General features: G+C 36.6%; 2 protein-coding genes across 2 annotated transcripts in view; one reads left to right on the top strand and one right to left on the bottom strand.

Annotated features, from left to right (window-relative positions):
* Positions 1-4,192, top strand: part of GALNT5 (polypeptide N-acetylgalactosaminyltransferase 5) — a 41,263-nt gene extending 37,071 nt beyond the window's left edge. Inside the window, exons 9-10 of the mRNA XM_032402527.1 lie at positions 953-1,114; positions 4,052-4,192. Of these exons, the coding sequence (XP_032258418.1) occupies positions 953-1,114; positions 4,052-4,192 (303 nt within the window). The remainder of the gene's footprint in view (positions 1-952; positions 1,115-4,051) is intronic.
* A 7,185-nt stretch (positions 4,193-11,377) lies between these two features.
* On the bottom strand, positions 11,378-18,727 carry ERMN (ermin). The gene is made up of 3 exons (XM_032410157.1): positions 18,212-18,727; positions 17,463-17,555; positions 11,378-14,378 (listed from the first exon to the last, which is right to left on the bottom strand). The coding sequence occupies exons 1-3, from the start codon at positions 18,450-18,452 to the stop codon at positions 13,861-13,863; spliced, it is 852 nt and encodes a 283-aa protein (XP_032266048.1). The 5' UTR covers positions 18,453-18,727; the 3' UTR covers positions 11,378-13,860.
* Between the last annotated feature and the right edge of the window lie 371 nt (positions 18,728-19,098).

Raw genomic sequence — 19,098 nt, 5'->3', positions numbered from 1 at the left:
GTGGTGAGGTCTAACTCAATGACATACTTGATAATTTAAGTTAAATCTCAATTACATTACAAATTATTCACTAGGTAAAAGCATTTAGATAAATTTTACCAGCAGTCTATTTTTTTTTTATGTTCACATTGGTGCAAAACAACAAACTTCCCACAGACCCACAGACTTAGAATAAATTGACCAGGCAGGTAGGACTAGGGTGTAAATAACTGGATAAAATACTTATAAAAACCGAAAACATGGTTCCATTGCCTGATTTAGACATTGGCAACTCCCCAAAACTGGACTTCTCCAAGAGTAGTTCTTACGAACTAGGGGATGCTAGTAGAGCAGAACCTGATGATTCTTTCTGCTATCAGCATAGAAAGATTTTTAACCTTTCTTACAATAGAAACGTTTTTTAGCCTTAAGAAAGATTTTTTTAACCTTTCCTACAATGCCTCTAGGAGTCTGGTAATCTAGATAGTCTTAAACAAAGAAGCATAATAATTTCCACCAAAGTAATTTAGGACTGTGATTTGGATCTCCTTATAGCCCTAATGGCTACGGATGGTTTGAATGTTCCACTACTTCAAGCATCAGGCTTGTCTGGGATTCAGAACACCTGAAATGACCTCTATTTGTAGACATATACTAACTGTACTCAGTAATTTTTATTACTGCAACTCACATTTATTGAGGGCTTGCTGTGTGCTAAACACTTAACAGTCATTACCTCAACTCTCTGAGATATACCCTATTGCTATCCAACTTAAAAATGATAAAAATGAAATTAGATATGGTAATAATATGCCCATGCTGTCAGAATTGAAAGTGGCAATACCAGGATTTGGGTACAAAACATTTGATCAAAGTGCCTATATCCTTAACCATTGCTAATGAAAGTGTTTGGCAAAGCCCCTACCTGTGTTTGCTGCCTGAAGTGACCTTCTCCTTGTTCATTTCCCGACAGCTTCAACAATTTAATTACACCTGGCTAAGACTTATTAAACATGGAGAATGGTGCTTAGCTCCCGTCCCTGATACGGGGGCTCTGAGGCTGCACCCTTGTGATAACAGAAACAAAGGGCTAAGATGGCTGCATAAATCAACATCAGTCTTTCATCCAGAACTGGTAAGCAAACTATGTGTACCTCTTCTTTATCGCAAATCCAACTTCCAATTAAATGGGACATAAAACTCTCATTGTCCGCGTCTTCAATCAGAAGCTTTCAATGTGTTTGTGGCAAAAGAGGCAGTGTTAATAGTTCATACAGAGAGATAAATGGATAGTTTTGCAAATTGTCAAGTTCTTTTTTTTCTTTCACAAAATTTATTTCAAATCTGTTATTTTAAATATAAGCCACCTGTTTCTTTGGTTATATGGCTATCAACATCTTTGTTTCTATAAGCCATTTGCTTCAGTCAACTAACAATGCCAAAAATCATGCTTATAGGCTAGAACTTGTTCTCACTGGTTACCAGAGAAGCCCTTAGGGAGAGTATATGAGGAAACAAGAAGCAGTATGCTTCCTACAAGCTTTGCACTTTAGTATGACTCTGCTTTTCAGCATTCTGCCTCCTTTCCATAAAGGGAGACTTTTTCTCACACACACACCCCCTCGTTCCCAGAGACCTGGGCCTTAACAGGTGTTGGAGGCAGCTCCCTGCTGCTTGTAGGAGCTGACAGGGTGCTGCGTGCACCTGCTGACATCACATTCAGTGACATCACCCAGGTAGCTGGAAACCAGCCATGATGGGAGGATTTCTGCAAACCCATGCTCCTAATCCAGGGATGTTTTTCTAGAGATCCAGTTGTTAATATTTATCAGACCACACCTGCTATATCCTATTTACTCTCAAAGTCCTGATAGGTTTTCCCAATTCTATTTTAACAAGATACAAAGTCGTAAGTTTTGGTGTAAGATCTTGGAGTGACAAAAATAATTTCAGGCCAACCTTTTTAAATTTTCTGTTATCTCACTAGCAAGTAATCACCAAATCCACAAAATGCATTGGGTATATGAAGACCATCATTTTGCTCAGGGTTGTCCCCAAAGTAAGCACTCCCCCCGCCCTTGAAATGCCTCCATTTCTTTTGATTTCACAACCAGTGAGTACTCCCTTCATGGCATTTTTCTTCCTACTTGGGGTCAAAATCAGGGCTTGAGCAACATAGTTCCCAATCTTCCTCTCTTTCAATCTTCTCTGTTATATTTCAATTTCTTCTGGGCATTTTTTTTTCTCTTTAGTGATAATGACTATTATTGAGTTATTAAGAAAAATTAGGAATTACTAGTGTACCAGTTACTAATTTTATGTTGCATAGTGTTGGAAAAATCCATAAACATCTATCAGATATTACCTTCTGCTTCCTTGACCTTATGCCAAAGAAAGCTGGAGGTGGGGCCAGGGGTGAGAAAGGATGAGAATGAGAACACATTTTTCATCTCCAGAAATGAATCTGTTACCAGAAAAAAAATTCACGCTATGAGAAAATATTTAGGAGTAAGCAACCCTTAAATCACATACGTCTTATTTATAAACTGCATTGGCCCCATTGAGAACTTAAGCCTTCATTAGCTGATTTTTATATAGGCTTAATTTTGGACCCTATAAATGGTAAGCCAATTTGTAAAGAGAGTAATTTAATTAAGATGGCAAAAATTCGATGTTTCCCGATCCTGTTTGTGCCTATGAATTTGTAGCATGTCACACTGCTGCCTTCTACCTTAAGTTGCCCTTTCCATGCTGCTAGATGTCATGGAGATTAATATGTTGACAATAGTATTCCTTATTTTTTCAGTATTTTGGTAATTTTCATACTAAACCTCCTGAGTCATCCAAGGCTTGTTAAGTCTTTAAAAAAGAAATGGAGAAAAAGACTGAATAACAGGAACATGCCTCTTCCTTTAGCATTAGGAATTGAGAGCTTCCTAGAAGGAAATAGGGTAACAGTGAGTTTGATCCTGAATACCAACGAGTTGTTAAAATTATACATTTCTAATCTGCATTTAAAAGATATTCTCTAGGCCAGCCCACCCCAAATGCTGTGGATTATAGATACCTAAGAGGAAATTGTTTCATAGGTAGCTCCTAGATACTGTGACATGGAATGACCCTCCACCACTGGTCCCTTCATCAAGTGTCCTTAGGTTGGGGACGAGTTATTCAACTACCTCTTTACAATCCACTGGCAGAATGTTGTAGATAATCCAGAATGATTTTGCTCAAGGCCAACTCTTTTACAAAACCTTGAGCATACTCAAACATTATATTTCCAAAGCCCTACAAGGATGACAATGGTTTTGTAGGAACATCTTTAAAATAAACTATTATGAAGTCACCCCTATTTGGTATATTTTTTTTAAATATTTCAAAACAATATACATATAATTAAGATTATCTTTGTCATAGTCATGGAAAAATTGAGAGGATTAATAGGTGAAAAAAATTATAAAGCCATGAGCAAGCTATTATTTCTAGGATATTCAGTAAATATTAACCAATAATAGAACTCCTCTGAAATACCTTTGACTTTTTTCTAATTACATCTGGATTTTCTGGACATCGGGCATTATGTACTATCAGATATTATGGTGGGTAGCTTATAAATAAATATACATCATTTCTAGCACTTTGTATTCCAAGTTTGCATTCTAAGGTATGAACTTAATTAAAAAATTAACTGACTCACTTTTTGTGATGGCTGTTTTTTCATGATCACCATCAATTAGAAAGCCATCATCCACCAAATATAGTAAATGCCATATGGAATAATTTCCTCTAAACAATATAGTTATCAGACCCATCATCAGAAAATAAATTCCTCCCTGAAGAAGCTGTAAAAGTCTTAAAAGCCTTGTAGCTTTAAGAAGAGAGAAGTTAGTTTGAGATGGAGACAAATTTAATATAGTCCAAAGGCTGTGTTCACATTGTTAGTTTAGTTCAGAAGAATTCCTAAGGAATCAAAAATATAATTATCTTTTTTTTTTTTACTAGTTTTCATTTCTTTATATTTCGGTTGTCAAATTCACTCTGTGGCTCATTCTGAGATCCCCTTTCTTTCCAGGTGAATCACATTGTTTTTGGGAACTATCATCAGTTGTTATGCTTAGAAGGAAATGTTTCTCAGAAGATCCTGAAAGTCTCTGCTTGTGACCCAGAAAAGCAATACCAAAAGTGGAAATTTGAAAAATATTATGAAGACTAAAGAACAACTAATACTTTTATCTAGTAAACCCATCAGACACTGTGAAAATGACAGTGGATGTGGTGACTGTATTTCTCCATGGTAGTTTACATTTTCAAAATTAAGAGCATTTGAATAGGAGATTTAAAAACCCACAATATTTGAGAAACCAAAAGTGAGCTCAGGGAAACAACCTACCGTTGAACTGGAGTCCATCTTCAGCTCTAGGTGGCCTTTTGAATTGCATGCTTCCTGCCCTGTGCTGGATGGACCTCAGCCTGCCAACTTCCCCATGCAATCAAACAGGTAACAGGAAATACAGGAAATGAAGCCAAAAGTACTTGAGGAAGTACAATGATATTCATGATGACTGAGTTTGATAATAACCAGCTCTTTTGGCCCACAAGTAGGTATAATCTATGAGAACCTATTCTTTTATTTGCTTTTTTTTTTTTTTAATTCAAAAAATTACTTGAGTTCCTATAGCAAAAAGGCCTCAGAAACACACAGCTGTCATCTTGGTGAAGTCCCTCCCAGCTACATGCCTGTTCATCTAATAGTATCGTATCATACTCCTCAATGATAAGACTTTGATCTAGATGACTACATAATGGTTTTTTGGTTTTTGTTGGTTTTCTTTCCCCCCCAAGTCTGAGTCAGTGGAAAAAAACTTTAAGTGAGGAAGTCAAATGCTTATTCAGTTCTAGATATAGACATTGTTTCAATTCATTTTGTGCCAAAAGAAGAGTCGTGCTAGTAACTTCCTAGACTTAAGTGGATATTAAAAAAGAAAAAAAAAAGGCAAAGAAAAAGAGGCTGGGTCACAATGCACTGTAGTTACCAAAAATACACTAAAAATACACTTAATAACACTGTAATGTAAGACCAAATAAGAGGAGCTGAAACAAAGCAGCAATAGAGCACTGAAAAATATTAAAGATTTATATAAAATATGACTTTAGATTTAACAGCATTCACCGGGATGAAGTAAGCTACAAGTAAGCTCTAAAAGATTTCAAAGTAGAAGTAAAATGAAGTAAATATAATGAAAGGGGAAGAGAAAGAGGTAAGCAACCCTCTGGAAGAGAGTTAAGAAAAAAATTGACCTAGACTGGGCCAGAAAAGAAAAGGAATCTGGTACCTCTGTGAGGTGGGGGTGGGAGATAAGGCCGTGGATGTGGGCCTAATGATTACACTGATAAATTTGGGGAAAAGTCCCATAGTTCTTCAATCCACACTGAATTCCTAACCTTACGTATGTCAGTATTTAGGCATACCAGAAGAGATTCTAGAAATCCTAACAGCCTTTGTATTGATTTTTGGTAAGAAAATTGATGTCCAGAAAACATATTACCTGTCTAAGAGTCCCACACCAGTTAGTGAGAGATGAGGATTCAAATTTGGATCTCCGGAGACAGGGCTCAATGCACTGCCCCAGGCCGCTGACCTAAACAAATCTGTTTCACAATATTCTTAAGAAAGAGAGACATAAACCTTTTTGCTGGCATTGGGTCTCTGGAGGAAAACCATGCTATATGCTTGTTAATATAAAAACAAAGCTTTGTTCAATTGAGCTGATGGTTAAACTGGGCATCTTTAGTTCTGACTTCCTATTTAAAATTTAATTTTATCTCCCAATTAATTGCACAAAAGCAGAGCTATAGCTATGACTCAGAAGGGAAACAATTCTGCCTATTTGCATCGTATTTAAGATGTTTTATTCAGATAATTGACATTGCAGATGAGATAAGAGAATGACTAGAAAATGAGATAATTCTTTTCAAAACAGAGCCATATGGGGGATAAAACACAAGTCAGTTGCCAAAGGACTAACTGAGTTGCTGACCAAACTGAATATGCTGAGTGCCTCATGCAATTCTTTGTGTAACTGCAAAAATGTTGAAAGGTTTTCTTGCCCCCAGTCTGAAGACTCTTTTTATTCGAAAACAGTTTCCACAAAACACATCAAGTCTATTCAGAAAAAGACAATTATGGTTTGGAAACACTTACCTTTGGACATATGAGTGAAAGAAATTTGAATGTTTTTCACAAAAATCTTCTACAGTCTGTTCAGTGTATGCTCTTCCTGACTTCACCTTGACATAATACAAAGCTATACTGGAATCTATATTGTCAATATAGCAAAGGATTGTTTTCATACATGACATATTTGTTCTTGGAAAGAATTTTAAAAAGAGCTTTTACCATGTATTTACTCAACTACTCTAAGATGCAAGGAACTAATCATTAATTGGAAATCTTATAGGCCTAAACTTCAGAGTATTGACTAATTGTGAAATCTACCAACACTTTGTATTTTTATTTTTTTAATTACCTCCTTTTTTATTTTTTATTTTTATTTTTTATGTTTTTTTATTATGTTATGTTAATCACTATACATTACATCATTAGTTTTTGATGTAGTGTTCCATGATTCATTGTTTGCGTATAACACCCAGTGCTCCATGCAGAACGTGCCCTTTTTAATACCCATCACCAGGCTAACCCATCCCCCCACCCCCCCAATGAAACTGGACCATTTCCTTACACCACACACAAAAATAGACTCAAAATGGTTGAAAGACCTCAATGTGAGACAGGAGTCCATCAAAATCCTGAAGGAGAACACAGGCAGCAACCTCTTCGACCTCAGCCGCAGCAACTTCTTCCTAGAAACATCGCCAAAGGCAAGGGAAGCAAGGGCAAAAATGAACTATTGGGACTTCATCACGATTAAAAGCTTTTGCACAGCAAAAGAAACAGTCAATAAAACCAAAAGACAACTGACAGAATGGGAGAAGATATTTGCAAATGACATATCAGATAAAGGGCTAGTATCCAAAACCTATAAAGAACTTATGAAACTCAACACCCAAAGAACAAATGATCCAATCAAGAAATGGGCAGAAGACATGAACAGACATTTCTGCAAAGAAGACATCCAAATGGCCAACAGACACATGAAAAAGTGATCAACATCGCTCGGCATCAGGGAAATCCAAATCCAAACCTCAATGAGATACCACCTCACACCAGTCAGAATGGCTAAAATTAACAAGTCAGGAAACGACAGATGTTGGTGAGGATGTGGAGAAAGGGGCACCCTCCTCCACTGTTGGTGGGAATGCCAGCTCGTGCAGCCACTACCAACACTTTCTAAAGCATTACCCCTCTATATTTTGTTTTCAGAAGACTGTAATAAATGTGTAAATGCTACTAGGCCTCTGGCACTTCTAGTGAGAAACCCCTGAGTGGGACACATTAGGGTCCTATTCAACTCTAAATTCTTCAGTAGGAGGCTATGTTATGGGGAGACTTCAGAGTTTTCCTTGGGTTGGCTTGAGTCATTGCCTTTTCTTAGAGAAGTGTCTATACATTTTGTTACTTTAAACACAAGCATAGTTTTGATATTTTACAGGACTTATTTGATCAAAAACTAACTTACCAGACCATCTGAGTGCTTCTGAACCTTTTGGTTTGCACAGTTCCTTTCTCTTTTTCAACAGTTACCCAGAGCTTCTCCCTGAAGGATGACACAGCTGTTGTTGGTACAACCATGTTTTATCACCAGCATCAAATTTGCTCAATTCCGCTTGCTGACATTCAATCAGCTGTCATTCACAGGGCCAAAACCCACCATATGCCACAATCATAATGTATTGTTAGTTTTCCCCAACTAATTTGGAAAATTCTCTTAGATATGAAAACACCTTGCTCATAGTATTGCCTTAGGGATTGTAGAGGAGCAAAGATACCAGTCATAGTGTATCGGAATTCAAATTCTCCAGTCAACCTTGGATTTATGAATGGTTTAGGATGATTTTCAAGGGCTTCTCATGCAAGAGAGTGGGGCTGAGGCTGGCCAGATAGTACCATCTTTATTTGTTTTAACAACTTTAACTTCCATGTTCAAACACGGAAAAGAAATTACGCCTCACATGAGGATCCCAGTATCTTTGATACAAACAAGGAATTTACAGGGAATAAAGGGAAGACAGATGAGAACTGATTATCTTTGAGTACCGACCATGTGCTAGGCACCGACCGTACCCCATCTCACTGTTGTACACAGCTCAGTGAATTAGGTCTTACTCTCCTCATTATATGACGGCTGAGAAGTATTATCTAAGATCATCCCACTAGTAAGAGATTAAAATCTGGTTTCCATTCTATCTGGCTGGAAAAAAAGAAGAAGAGGAAGAAAAGAGTCTCTTTGATGGCAACATGTTGCTATGATTTGTTTTTTTTTCTTTAAGCAGGGCAGTCAACTTGGGTGGGCTCAATTAAAATCCCTTCATTGTGAAGTCAAACGTCTTACATCTCCCTTGGCTGTGATATAGAAGCTGCACCTTTTCTTTTAACTGAAATGTAGGCTTAAGGTTAGCTATCCCCACCTGCTTTGCAGTTGTCTATCTCCTTGACTTCATGAAGGACATATTCTTTTCCACTTCCTATAATAAATATGAGAAGGAGAAGCAGACATAGAGAAATTGCTTCCCTGTAAATCATACTGCCAACTCTTTCTTCCCCCAACCATTAATCAAAGCTGACAGATTGCCCAATTTCAACAGAGATGGGAAGTAAAACATTGAAGAGTCCTTTAATTTAAAATAAAAACTAAAGCCTGTAACTTTTACTTCATTGTGTGGATGGTCACCATAGTGCTTTTACAACTTTTGTGTAGGTTATTCAAAAATTGCTATGAGCCATGTGCCTTGAAATGAAGAAAGGAACACTAACCAAAGCTAATATACAAAATATTTATTTTTGGCAAATAGCCATTCCATGGAAAAGTTTGAGTACGCTATGTAAAGTATTAAATACTCCTAATGAGGTTTAATGGATGGTATTTCAGGTAGGTGTTGGCACCTAACAGAAAGGAAAAAAAAATCCCATCACAATAAGCAGATTCAATGCCTCTGTTTTCAACCTAATAGGTCAACTAGTAGTTACCATTCCAATAGGGTCTCTTTGCAAGTTTATGTGAATCATTGCTTTGCAAAAACATACAGGAAAGTTCTCATTTTTCAACAAATAGATCAACTTCTAATATGGAGAGTTTCTGATGATGACAGTTGCCATTAAATAAGTAACAAATAATATGTTTGAAAACAGGGGCTTTCTATTTTATTATTGATTGATTGGTATTTACCAGTTCATTTACCAGAAGACATGAACAGACATTTCTGCAAAGAAGACATCCAAATGGCCAACAGACACATGAAAAAGTGCTCAACATCGCTCGGCATCAGGGTAATCCAAATCCAAAGATTTGGATCCAAAGATCCATAAATATCTATATAAATAAAACCTTTATATTAGATATAAAAACTAATTTTTTGAGGACCTAGATTATCTTTACTTGACCAAAAACATATCGATCTTTGTAAATATATATGTATACATACATATATATCCATATAGATAAATATGTGTATATATTCATATGTGTGTGTGTGTGTATATATATATATATATATGAGTCTCTATATTGTGCTTTGAAGTGGGAGAAAATAAGACCAAGAATTCCTGCTTATAAATATAAAGAAAACTATGAATGTTTTTGGATATTTTTAATTCTTTTAAGTGCACAACTTTGCATCTGGCCTTCTGGACAAAAGTATCTCCAGTGGACTTTCACTCTGGGTATCATTTTCCATACCTGAAGGGAGTAGCCAAATTCTAAATTATCAAGATGCTTGTCATTCATTTTGGATTATGCACATGCCTTAATTCTCCTCCTTCAAACAACTGCCCAGATGTTGCTAGTTTTACACATATTAGCTATCAGAGGTGGACAGAAAAATAAGAGAAGGCAAAGGTCAAATTAGTGAATTTTCTTATTGATTACCTAAAAACTTCTGTTAATGGGAGAATGAGATTGAAACAATGGAATATAAAGGAATTTGGAGTTAATTTGAACATTTTGAAGTGCCCAATTTTTCAGCCTCTACTAACTGAAGTTATTATAAAGAAGGAATCAAATATGTAATTTTAAGTCACTAACTAAAAATTCAGATTACTTTCCAAATTCATTTCCAAAACTCTCCCACACTGTCAGGTGATTACCAGGTACTGTCCTTTGATTTTGTAGTTTGCCTTGTATCTGTTGGGTGATTTCTGCTGTTGATTACTCCCCATGTCACTGTGTTTATGTTGACTGTATAGCTTAGTCACCTCATGTTCCTCATGAGCTGTATACACATTTTGGTATTCATATTTATTTTGTTACTGTCTGATATTTTAATATTGGCAAATGTTTGCTATAACTTCGGATATTACTTTTTATAGCCCTCTTGTTTTTATAGAGCAATGAAAGTTAAGCCTTTAAAAGTAGTTGCCTTTCTCATATGGTCAAACATATTTCTTCTTTATGATACTCTGGTGCTTCATCTTTTTCCATAATTCTCTATTATTACTTATTTTAAATGCTTTTCCTATCACTTTGAAAAATTAGATGTCCATTCTTCATTTGAAAATGTGCCAAAAGTACTACCCCATGTAAATATGTGAAACAATTACTATAAAAGTGTCAGCATGGTTTAAATGTATTACCTTGATGGCTATAAAGATATATATATGTTTTTCAAGTTGTTGGAGTTAAAGTGTATCTAAAACAAGAGCTCAGTTCCTATAAAAATAATACAAATTTTTCATGAACATTACATACCAACCTACCAGAAATTCTTTTTGCAATTGTGTACACAATCATTTTAAGACCTTTTTGAAATAGTGCTTTTTGAATTTAAATAAGGTGTTCTCTTGATTTCTAAAGCAGCATTTCTTAATGGTCTTTAACAGCTGCTGATATGCAAGGGTTCTTCCTAAATTTTAAAGGGCAGTGAAAGAAAATAAATTCTAGACACCAAAAACAAGGACACAAACTTTTATTGAGAGCAAGTCAGACACAGCAGTTCTTTATTTAAATTGTAGACAGATGATAGATAGAGTCTGACATATTCCATGTCTTCCAGTGTGGCATTATATGAAAGGTAAATTTTATATTGACAAATAAATAGAGCTTTTATTAATTCCTGTTCACCCCAAAACTAAGAAAAATTAAAAGTCATGTAACAAATAGCAACATTCTGGGGCACCTGGGTGGCTCAGTCGTTAAGCGTCTGCCTTCGGCTCAGGTCATGATCCCAGGGTCCTGGGATCAAGCCCCGCATCGGGCTCCCTGCTTCTCCCTCTCCCACTCCCCCTGCTTGTGTTCCCTCTCTCGCTGTGTCTCTCTCTGTCAAATAAATAAATAAAATTAAAAAAAAAAAAAAGAAATAGCAACATTCTCACAAGAAATCAATTCTCCCTCCTAACAGGTACCAGAGTCCTTCTTCCATCCACCCCTGAACCTTGAATCACAAAAGCAGTAAATCTTCCAGTATAGTTACCAATTTGTGTTCTACCTTGTCTTGTAAGAGTGTCTAGTATGTTAAATATCCCTCATGAAATCAGAACCATACCCTTGCCTTTCCTAGGTTATAAAGAATCAAATAGTCACCTAACCCCATCAATGTTACTTATGATCACTTAACTCTGTGGCCTTAGGGTAAGATGGCAGCACAGGGCAATGGGCATTAATGTCAAAGAGCAGTTTCCGTGCTCTTTTGTAGCTACACTGCCTCATCCATAAGCACTAAGCATTTGCTCATTGAACATACCCTGATAAAGTCTTTGTTGACAAAATCTTTCATGTTTGGTTAATTATATGGTAAGAGCACAAAGCTAAAAAGGCCAGGGTTACTATGTGTTGGATCCCCATAAGATCCAGTGGCTTGGCCATGTCACACCATAGACCACTCAGCTCACTCAAATTCCACAGGAATTCTACACTTCTGCTGGAACAATTAGAAATAAAGGTTCTGTTGATGGTAGGTTAACAATATGCTCCTATTCCATGATGGATAATAAAAGATCGTGCATTGAAGCTAAGTAGAAAATTGTAGGGGTCATCAGTAATCCAGGAAAGAAAATAGGTTGTCCAGGTGGAACAATTTAGAGGATCTACATAAATAGGAAATTGTCTGAGTGCACCAATCTTTTACCTAAATTTACCAATAAACACCTGATTTCCCTGGCTTTCTTCTGAAAACTTGCATTATCAAGAAGGAAATCTCTAGGTTCTACAGATGAAGAGCGACAGACTTTTACATGATCAGGTTGTAAAATATCTGTTTGAAAGGATAAAAGAAGCTCTTCAATCCTGAATTCAAAATTGAGTCTTGTAAACAGTAAATAATAGTATATGATACCATGGAACTATATTGTGTGACCAGGGAGAATTAAAGAAATTTCCATTAGAATGTGTGGGATTTGTTACACATAAATAAGCAATAATCTAAGAAGGCCTAACCCGGGTATTTTCACAAAGTGAAAAAGAAATAAACAAAGGGTTGAATAGTACAATGAAGACTGTATTACATTCAGACAATAAGGAATTGTCTTTTTATTTGCAGGGCCAAAAATATCTTTATCTGTGGTGACAGAAAGTTCAGGGTGATATATATGGAAGCCTGAAATGAAAAATTAAGAAACTATCTAAGAATATAAATATAGATTCTCCCTTTTCATAAATATTCAATACATTATTTGACACACTGGCTTGAGTGAAGCTCCATAGACACAATTTTAAGCATCTTGATTTGGGCTGAGGTCCAGTAAATTACATATTCCCAGCAACTATCAGAGCTTTCTCACTAAAAATACATGCTCACACTCTACTTTGAAAATATCCTAAGATAATTATTTCCATTATCATAGTAACTAGTACAGTTATGACTAGAGTTGTCTTGGGTTTCTAAGGAAAGAAAATTATTCTGAGATACTGTTAATAAGAGAAAGTGTGGTAATAGAGAGGGGTATTTTCTTAAAATTGTGCTAAAGCTGTCATTTTCACTTTTAATGACTTTAACTGTGCGAGACGAGATTTTATTTTCAGTTACAGAAATAAACTATCTGACTCTTTAGTCTATTGCCCACCAATTTTCTAGCCCCTCCCTGTATCAGCCTCACAGTGGGTTTTATTCATCTTGAGTGCATAAAGCCAACATTTCGTCAGAATTTTCCTGACTGACAATTGCTTGGCCCCTCTAGTGAGAAAATTCAGTGAATGGTAACACCTAGGAAGAAAGCCTATGCAGACTTTTCACCCTAGAGGCTAAAGAAAACCACTTAAAATCTTATTCGAAGATAATAGAAAAGGCAAAATGTTTTGGACAGCTTATTGCCAGTGTCTATAAAAACATGTTTAAAAGAAAGAGAAGTTTAATACCAGACTTTCTAGCACCCTCAGTGTGCAGGAAGAAAGACACCAAAAGAGATACAGGTCATTTCTCATAGTCCTCTTTCATCTGATGACTGTCTTTCTCAGTGTTGCTACTTTTAAAGCCAACTCATGCCAGATTCTCCAGGGGTGCTTGCTGTTTGCTGTTTAGTGCTTATCACACAAGGCTGTATTAGTGAAATTTTAAAAAGCAAATGCCCACGAATGAATCTAAAGCTTTTTGACTTGAGGTTACCAGACTGAATTTTGTCTAGGATTATTTCCATATTATTCTACAGTGAAACAGAGATTAAGCTTTCACATCTTTAAAGAGGATGACTCAAATAAGACAGGCAAAGATGCATCTCAGGAAAATAGAATTAGCTTTTGCTTTAGTGGGCAGGAGAATTTCTCAGTTCCATTTAGTTTATAAGTGCATCATAGACTCGAATTCATCAATTCTCTGCTTGGTGTTCCCCTTCCTGATTTTCCGATAGGATATTGTATTGTATCTTGAATAAGCATTTCTAGAGATGTCACTCTTCTTCTCGAAGGTTGGCTGCTCTTCAGGTGTCACAGGTTGGGAATTGGGGCTGCTCAGTGGGGAGTCCTCGTTTGCATCAACTTCCTCTTTTAATTGAGAACCCTCTTCATTTTTTTTCTTAAATTCTATTACTCGAACTTCATCTTCATCATCATTGCAATCATCGTCATCGTTATTAATTTCTTCATCCCAAACCTCTTGCTCCTCCTCATGTTTAGAATGCAACACATCAACTTGGCTAGGTTTCCGAAATCCCAACCATTCCATTTCAGTTGCCTGGTGAGCTTTGTTCTTCCCATCCTCCTCTTCCTTCTCTTCTAGAGGTTGTTCAGCAATCCTTTCCTTTTGTCTGCTTATTTCCTGGCTACTGATGCTCAAAGGAATCTTCTCCCATTGATGTCCTGTAGCAAAATCAATTGGTAATTGAAATACCCAGCTCTTATTCTTTAAATTATGTTTCTGGATAATCATTTCCCCACACGTGCTTTATAGGATATTATTCTGTGGGTTAATAATATGTTTTACACAATAAAATGGGTTGTACTATCAGATTAGTTTGGAAAATACTGCATTAAACACAGTTAAGTAAGCTTCAGAATTTATGCGAGTCTTTAAAATGCCAATGAACATTGTGAATCTCTAAGAAGTCAACAACTCAACTTCATTTGACCATGAAACATTTTTTTGTTGTGACTGTTGTATCTAGTGAGACTGGTGTTCCTGAGACAGACTTTTAAAATCCTGTCTAGCCTGTAGTGACTGGAAATGTGAACATAGAAAATAAAATATTTGGACCTATCTCTTATACACACACATACACACACACAGATTCCCCAAGGAAAATTAGAAAAATATCTCACAGGAGAAAAAAGGCTTTCTTCCAGTAGTAAAAACAATGACTTCCCACATCTGGGCATGCTCAGAATAGCACATTCAGTATTTGCCACCATGCTTCTCAGAGTTGTGCTAAAGTTCCTGCTGTGGAAGGAGGAGCAGGGGGCCATGGATGGTCAGGAGTCATATGCTGGGCCAACAGTGACACCAAGCCCACCAAAGCACACACAATGTCATCTAAGATCTGCCATTGATTTCTAGAGAGCCAAGCTTTAAAAATCATGTTGTGGTCATCTCTATACAGTGCTAGATTAGCCTGTCATGCTAGACATATCCCTCATAGCAACTAATTAACTCAAGTTGTTTGGTACCATATAGTGACTTTTACAAGGCTTAATTCATGTCAAATTTCACTTTTCAAACAGATCACATCAGCATATCCTTAACAATATTTATTGAGCATGCTCAAAAGAATTAGAGCGGAGGTTGTTCTCTGGGCTTTCACCTCTAAAGGGACTTCTGTGAGAAGCTTCAGTCTATGCGTGACTTTAAAATACTGTCTAGATTGTGTGCTTTGTCAGGCTTCCGTTCACTCTTCCCTTTCAACACCATAAGAGTCTTTAAATAAAGTGAGAGGCAATGTTCCTCTTTGCCTTTCCCCGCCACAGCTCTCTACTTTCACTGAAAAATTTTTACAAGTCCATTACCAGTCAAGATTTTTCATGCTCTTTTCATTTTTTTGTTTTCCCAACTACAGGAATCAGATTGTAAACTTACAAAAAGAGATAGAAGTGAAGATGGATTATCATTCCTAACTGGTTGTACACAGTTCCTATCAGGTTGTTGGTGCCCAGTCAATGTTCTTTACATTATAAATAAATATACATTAGCATGTTTGCTACAATCTTAAGCTTTCTTTTATTGTCTTCTTTTCCATAAGAACCAAAGAAACTGATTTTTTGCTCACACCATGACTCAGGCATGGAGCTGTCATGCATGAAATTACTTCTTGAATTTTAATTATAGTTTTTCCTCAATATTTTTAGCATCTTGCTATTTTTCAACCCAGGAGTATTCTCTTTGGAGACTTTATAGCTGTTTGTCATTGTGAAAACTGAAGACACCAACATGTGCCTTACAGGAAAAACATATGTTCCACCAAACACAAAAGGATTCATTCAGGGAAAAATTCACCCTGACACCATCTACTTAAAAAATCCAGACTGCTTTGATTCTCTATTTGATTCTCTATAAAATGAAAGATCCTAGCAAACTGTTGTCTCCAGTGGACTTCCTGATCAGATATTTGAAAGGGTCTCGGGGCACCTGGGTGATGCAGTTTGTGAAGTGTCGGTCTCCTGGTTTCAGCTCAGGTCATGATCTTGGGGTCGTGAGATCGAGCCCCAAGTCAGGCTCCATGCTCAGCTCAGAGTCTGCTTGAGACTCTCTCCCCCTCTCCCTCTGCCCTTCTCCATTGCCTGTGTGCTCTCTCTCTCTCCCAAATAAATATATAAATTTAAAAAATTTTTTGAAAAGTTCTCTAGATGCACTGCCTGTGAGAACTTGCTACACTGGAAACAGAAAGATTAGGGCAGAGAAGTTATTTAGTTCATTTCATGGGGCTTAAAGCTTAAGTTTTATAAATTACCTGTGATAATGTAAAAGCTTAATAATGGTTGTTCTTTACTACATTTATTACAATAGTGGTTGTTCCACCACTACATAGGGACAGCAGATAGTCTGGGAGGTGTCCAAGCAAAGTGGACAAACCCAAGAAACTGCCAATTACATCCCTGTCTTCCTTGGCATCTACTATTTTATGTGATGTTCTAATATTTAAAAAATAATAATCTCTTCCATTTTTGCCTATTAAGGTCCTAACTAAGCTAAATTGCTCAAGGTCTAATGAACCGACTTCAATTTTGAGATAAGATGTTTATGGTTGCAAAAGAGGAAATGAGTGATCAATTAATATGTGTTTATCCTGCACTTGATTTAGAAATTGCTTCAACGTAGGTATCTTCTCAGAGGTAAAATCTAAAAGATTTTGTTCTTCTTAGTCTCTTGAGTTTATTTGAAATATAAGTCACTTAAAAATCAATGTATTTTTTATTCTCTTATTTTCTGAAAGAACACAATTAAAATTAGCTTCATCACCTGGGAGATTTCTTTAACAAGAATTAGATAACCATTTTCTGCTTACATAGAGGCCTAGAACTTTTCTATAGATCAAATAAATTTATAATATTACTTTAAAATGTATGTCAATGGTAAGCTTTTAGGTAAAACATTCACATTTCACAAGGTGCCTGACAAAGATTTAGAGACACTAAATAAATCTTACAAAAGAATTGATTTAGTGGACTAACTTATTAAGAGACTGATAATCATTTTGTCAGGTGAGGGCATGCCAATCAGTTATACCAATTCATGCAGTCTCAGTCTGGATGCTTCTGGAATACTTTTTAAGGTGAAACCCACCGATAATCAGGACTACTCCCTTATCTGCCTATAGCAGCTTTGAGTTTTTGAAGGCATTGCCTGGGTTGCTTTTTTGACATCACATTCACATTCACAAAACACCCCATGCAAAAACTCCCATCCATATTCAGTCACACAATGTCTGTGTACAAAACGGAAGTTCCTCTCACCTTCTCTGAATGTCATTTCATCAACACTTGTTTCTTGGAGAGAAAGATCTGTGATAGCCTTATGAACAAGAAAAAGATTCTCTTCTGGTTTTTCTGGGGGAAAAAACCCACAAGATTAATACTATAATATTTAAGCAGCTCAAGTTTAAATAAATTATCAACTTAGACTCTAGCTAGGTAGATCAATTTGATTTGCAATGTGATCATTAAAAGTAACTATTTCACTCTCCCAACTCATTTCTTATTGGTTCCTATTTATAAACATAAGGATAACCTCTCCTTTTCCATCTGTATGTTATAGAACCATGAATTCAGACATGTTCAGGTATATTTCAGAAAGAAAACTTGAAATGCTGAATTTCCTTTGCTTAAATAATAATGGGGCTGTCCATAATAATAATAAATAACAGTAGTTAACATTTAACCAACACTTAGTAATCCTCACAACAACACTACAAATGTCAGTACTTATATTTCTGTCTTCTGCTAACCGAGAAAGCTAAGGCTTCAGGGGGCTAGGGAAGTTGTCCAGGGTCATAAAGCTATCAAATAAATAAGCCTGGATTTGACCTGAGGCAGAGGTTTGGTCCTTAGCTATCCAGCCCCAGTAGAATAAGAGGCCACATTTGGGCAGGGACATGGGTGGGAGGATGGACAGCACATTCCCGTCATAACAGTTTATCAAAAGAATCACGAAGTGAGTTCACAAATTAAATCAAACAAATCAAAGAGAAAGGAAAATGCTTTACCTTTTAGAATCTTCTCATCAGTGGACCAGTTGACTACCATATTCCCTTGTAATTTTTCACTTTTCTCCTGATTTCCTTCTGTGGGTAAGTCTTCAAGATGGGGTTCTACCCTGTAGTATGGTGAGGTACCATCCACATCACTGGATCCCTCATTTGTTTTAGTGATTGGTTGTTGACCATTTTCAGGTGGTGTATCCCCGTTGCACTCAGCCTGACTGAGTGTCCCTGGAACATCTGTCATGATGTACAGTTGAGTCCGAGAACGCAGAGAGAGCTTTGGGGAAACTGAAGGAAAAGATCCTTGATAGATGCGTTCTCTCCCCTTCAAGTTCTATAGTTCCACCTCCTACTCTGAGAATACAAAGTATTTGCTTCAGTACACAATAACAAACTCTTTTGCTAAAGGTGTCCAGATAGAGCTTAGAACAAAAGCAATAGGATTTGTCAGATTTGCCACCAGCCCAGGAGCAAGCATCCAGCCAATCACCACCATCTTTGTCGCTGGGCAGCCTCACTTGCTGAACTAATGGCAGCCTTTTGATTTACATAAACAAACAATCTGAGGCAATCAGGCTTTTGTGTTGGCATGTAGAGGGGGACTTTCAGCTTGTCAGTGCCCCCCTGGGAACAGAGATTTTTGTCCCTTTTCATAATGGCCCTTTGTCATTTTCCTTGTAACAGGAGCCACAATTGTTCCACAGCTTTAATCCAGAGAGAATGACCACCTTGAGGCATATTAGTTCTGTGTAACCAGCTTAACATTTCCAAACAGATTTTGTTCAAGTAAAACCTCAGCTATTTTGTAGGGATAATGGCATCGTTTCTTATTCATTAAAGAATAAAAACAGCTTATCAAAAACCTGTAAATAGGACAACTTTATTGTAAG

The sequence above is a fragment of the Phoca vitulina genome, unplaced genomic scaffold (assembly GCF_004348235.1).
Source record: "Phoca vitulina isolate PV1807 unplaced genomic scaffold, GSC_HSeal_1.0 scaffold1, whole genome shotgun sequence".
Classification (NCBI taxonomy): Eukaryota; Metazoa; Chordata; class Mammalia; order Carnivora; family Phocidae; genus Phoca; species Phoca vitulina.
This window is presented reverse-complemented; position numbering and strand designations above follow the sequence as displayed.

Excerpts from the sequence above, each read along its gene's own strand:
- ERMN (XM_032410157.1), bottom strand. The coding sequence starts at position 18,452 with ATGACAGATGTTCCAGGGACACTCAGTCAGGCTGAGTGCAACGGGGAT. Across the intron at positions 17,556-18,211 it reads TGATGAGAAGATTCTAAAAG|AAAAACCAGAAGAGAATCTT; the intron begins GTAAAGCATTTT and ends TTTTTCCCCCAG. Across the intron at positions 14,379-17,462 it reads TGAAATGACATTCAGAGAAG|GACATCAATGGGAGAAGATT; the intron begins GTGAGAGGAACT and ends ATTTTGCTACAG.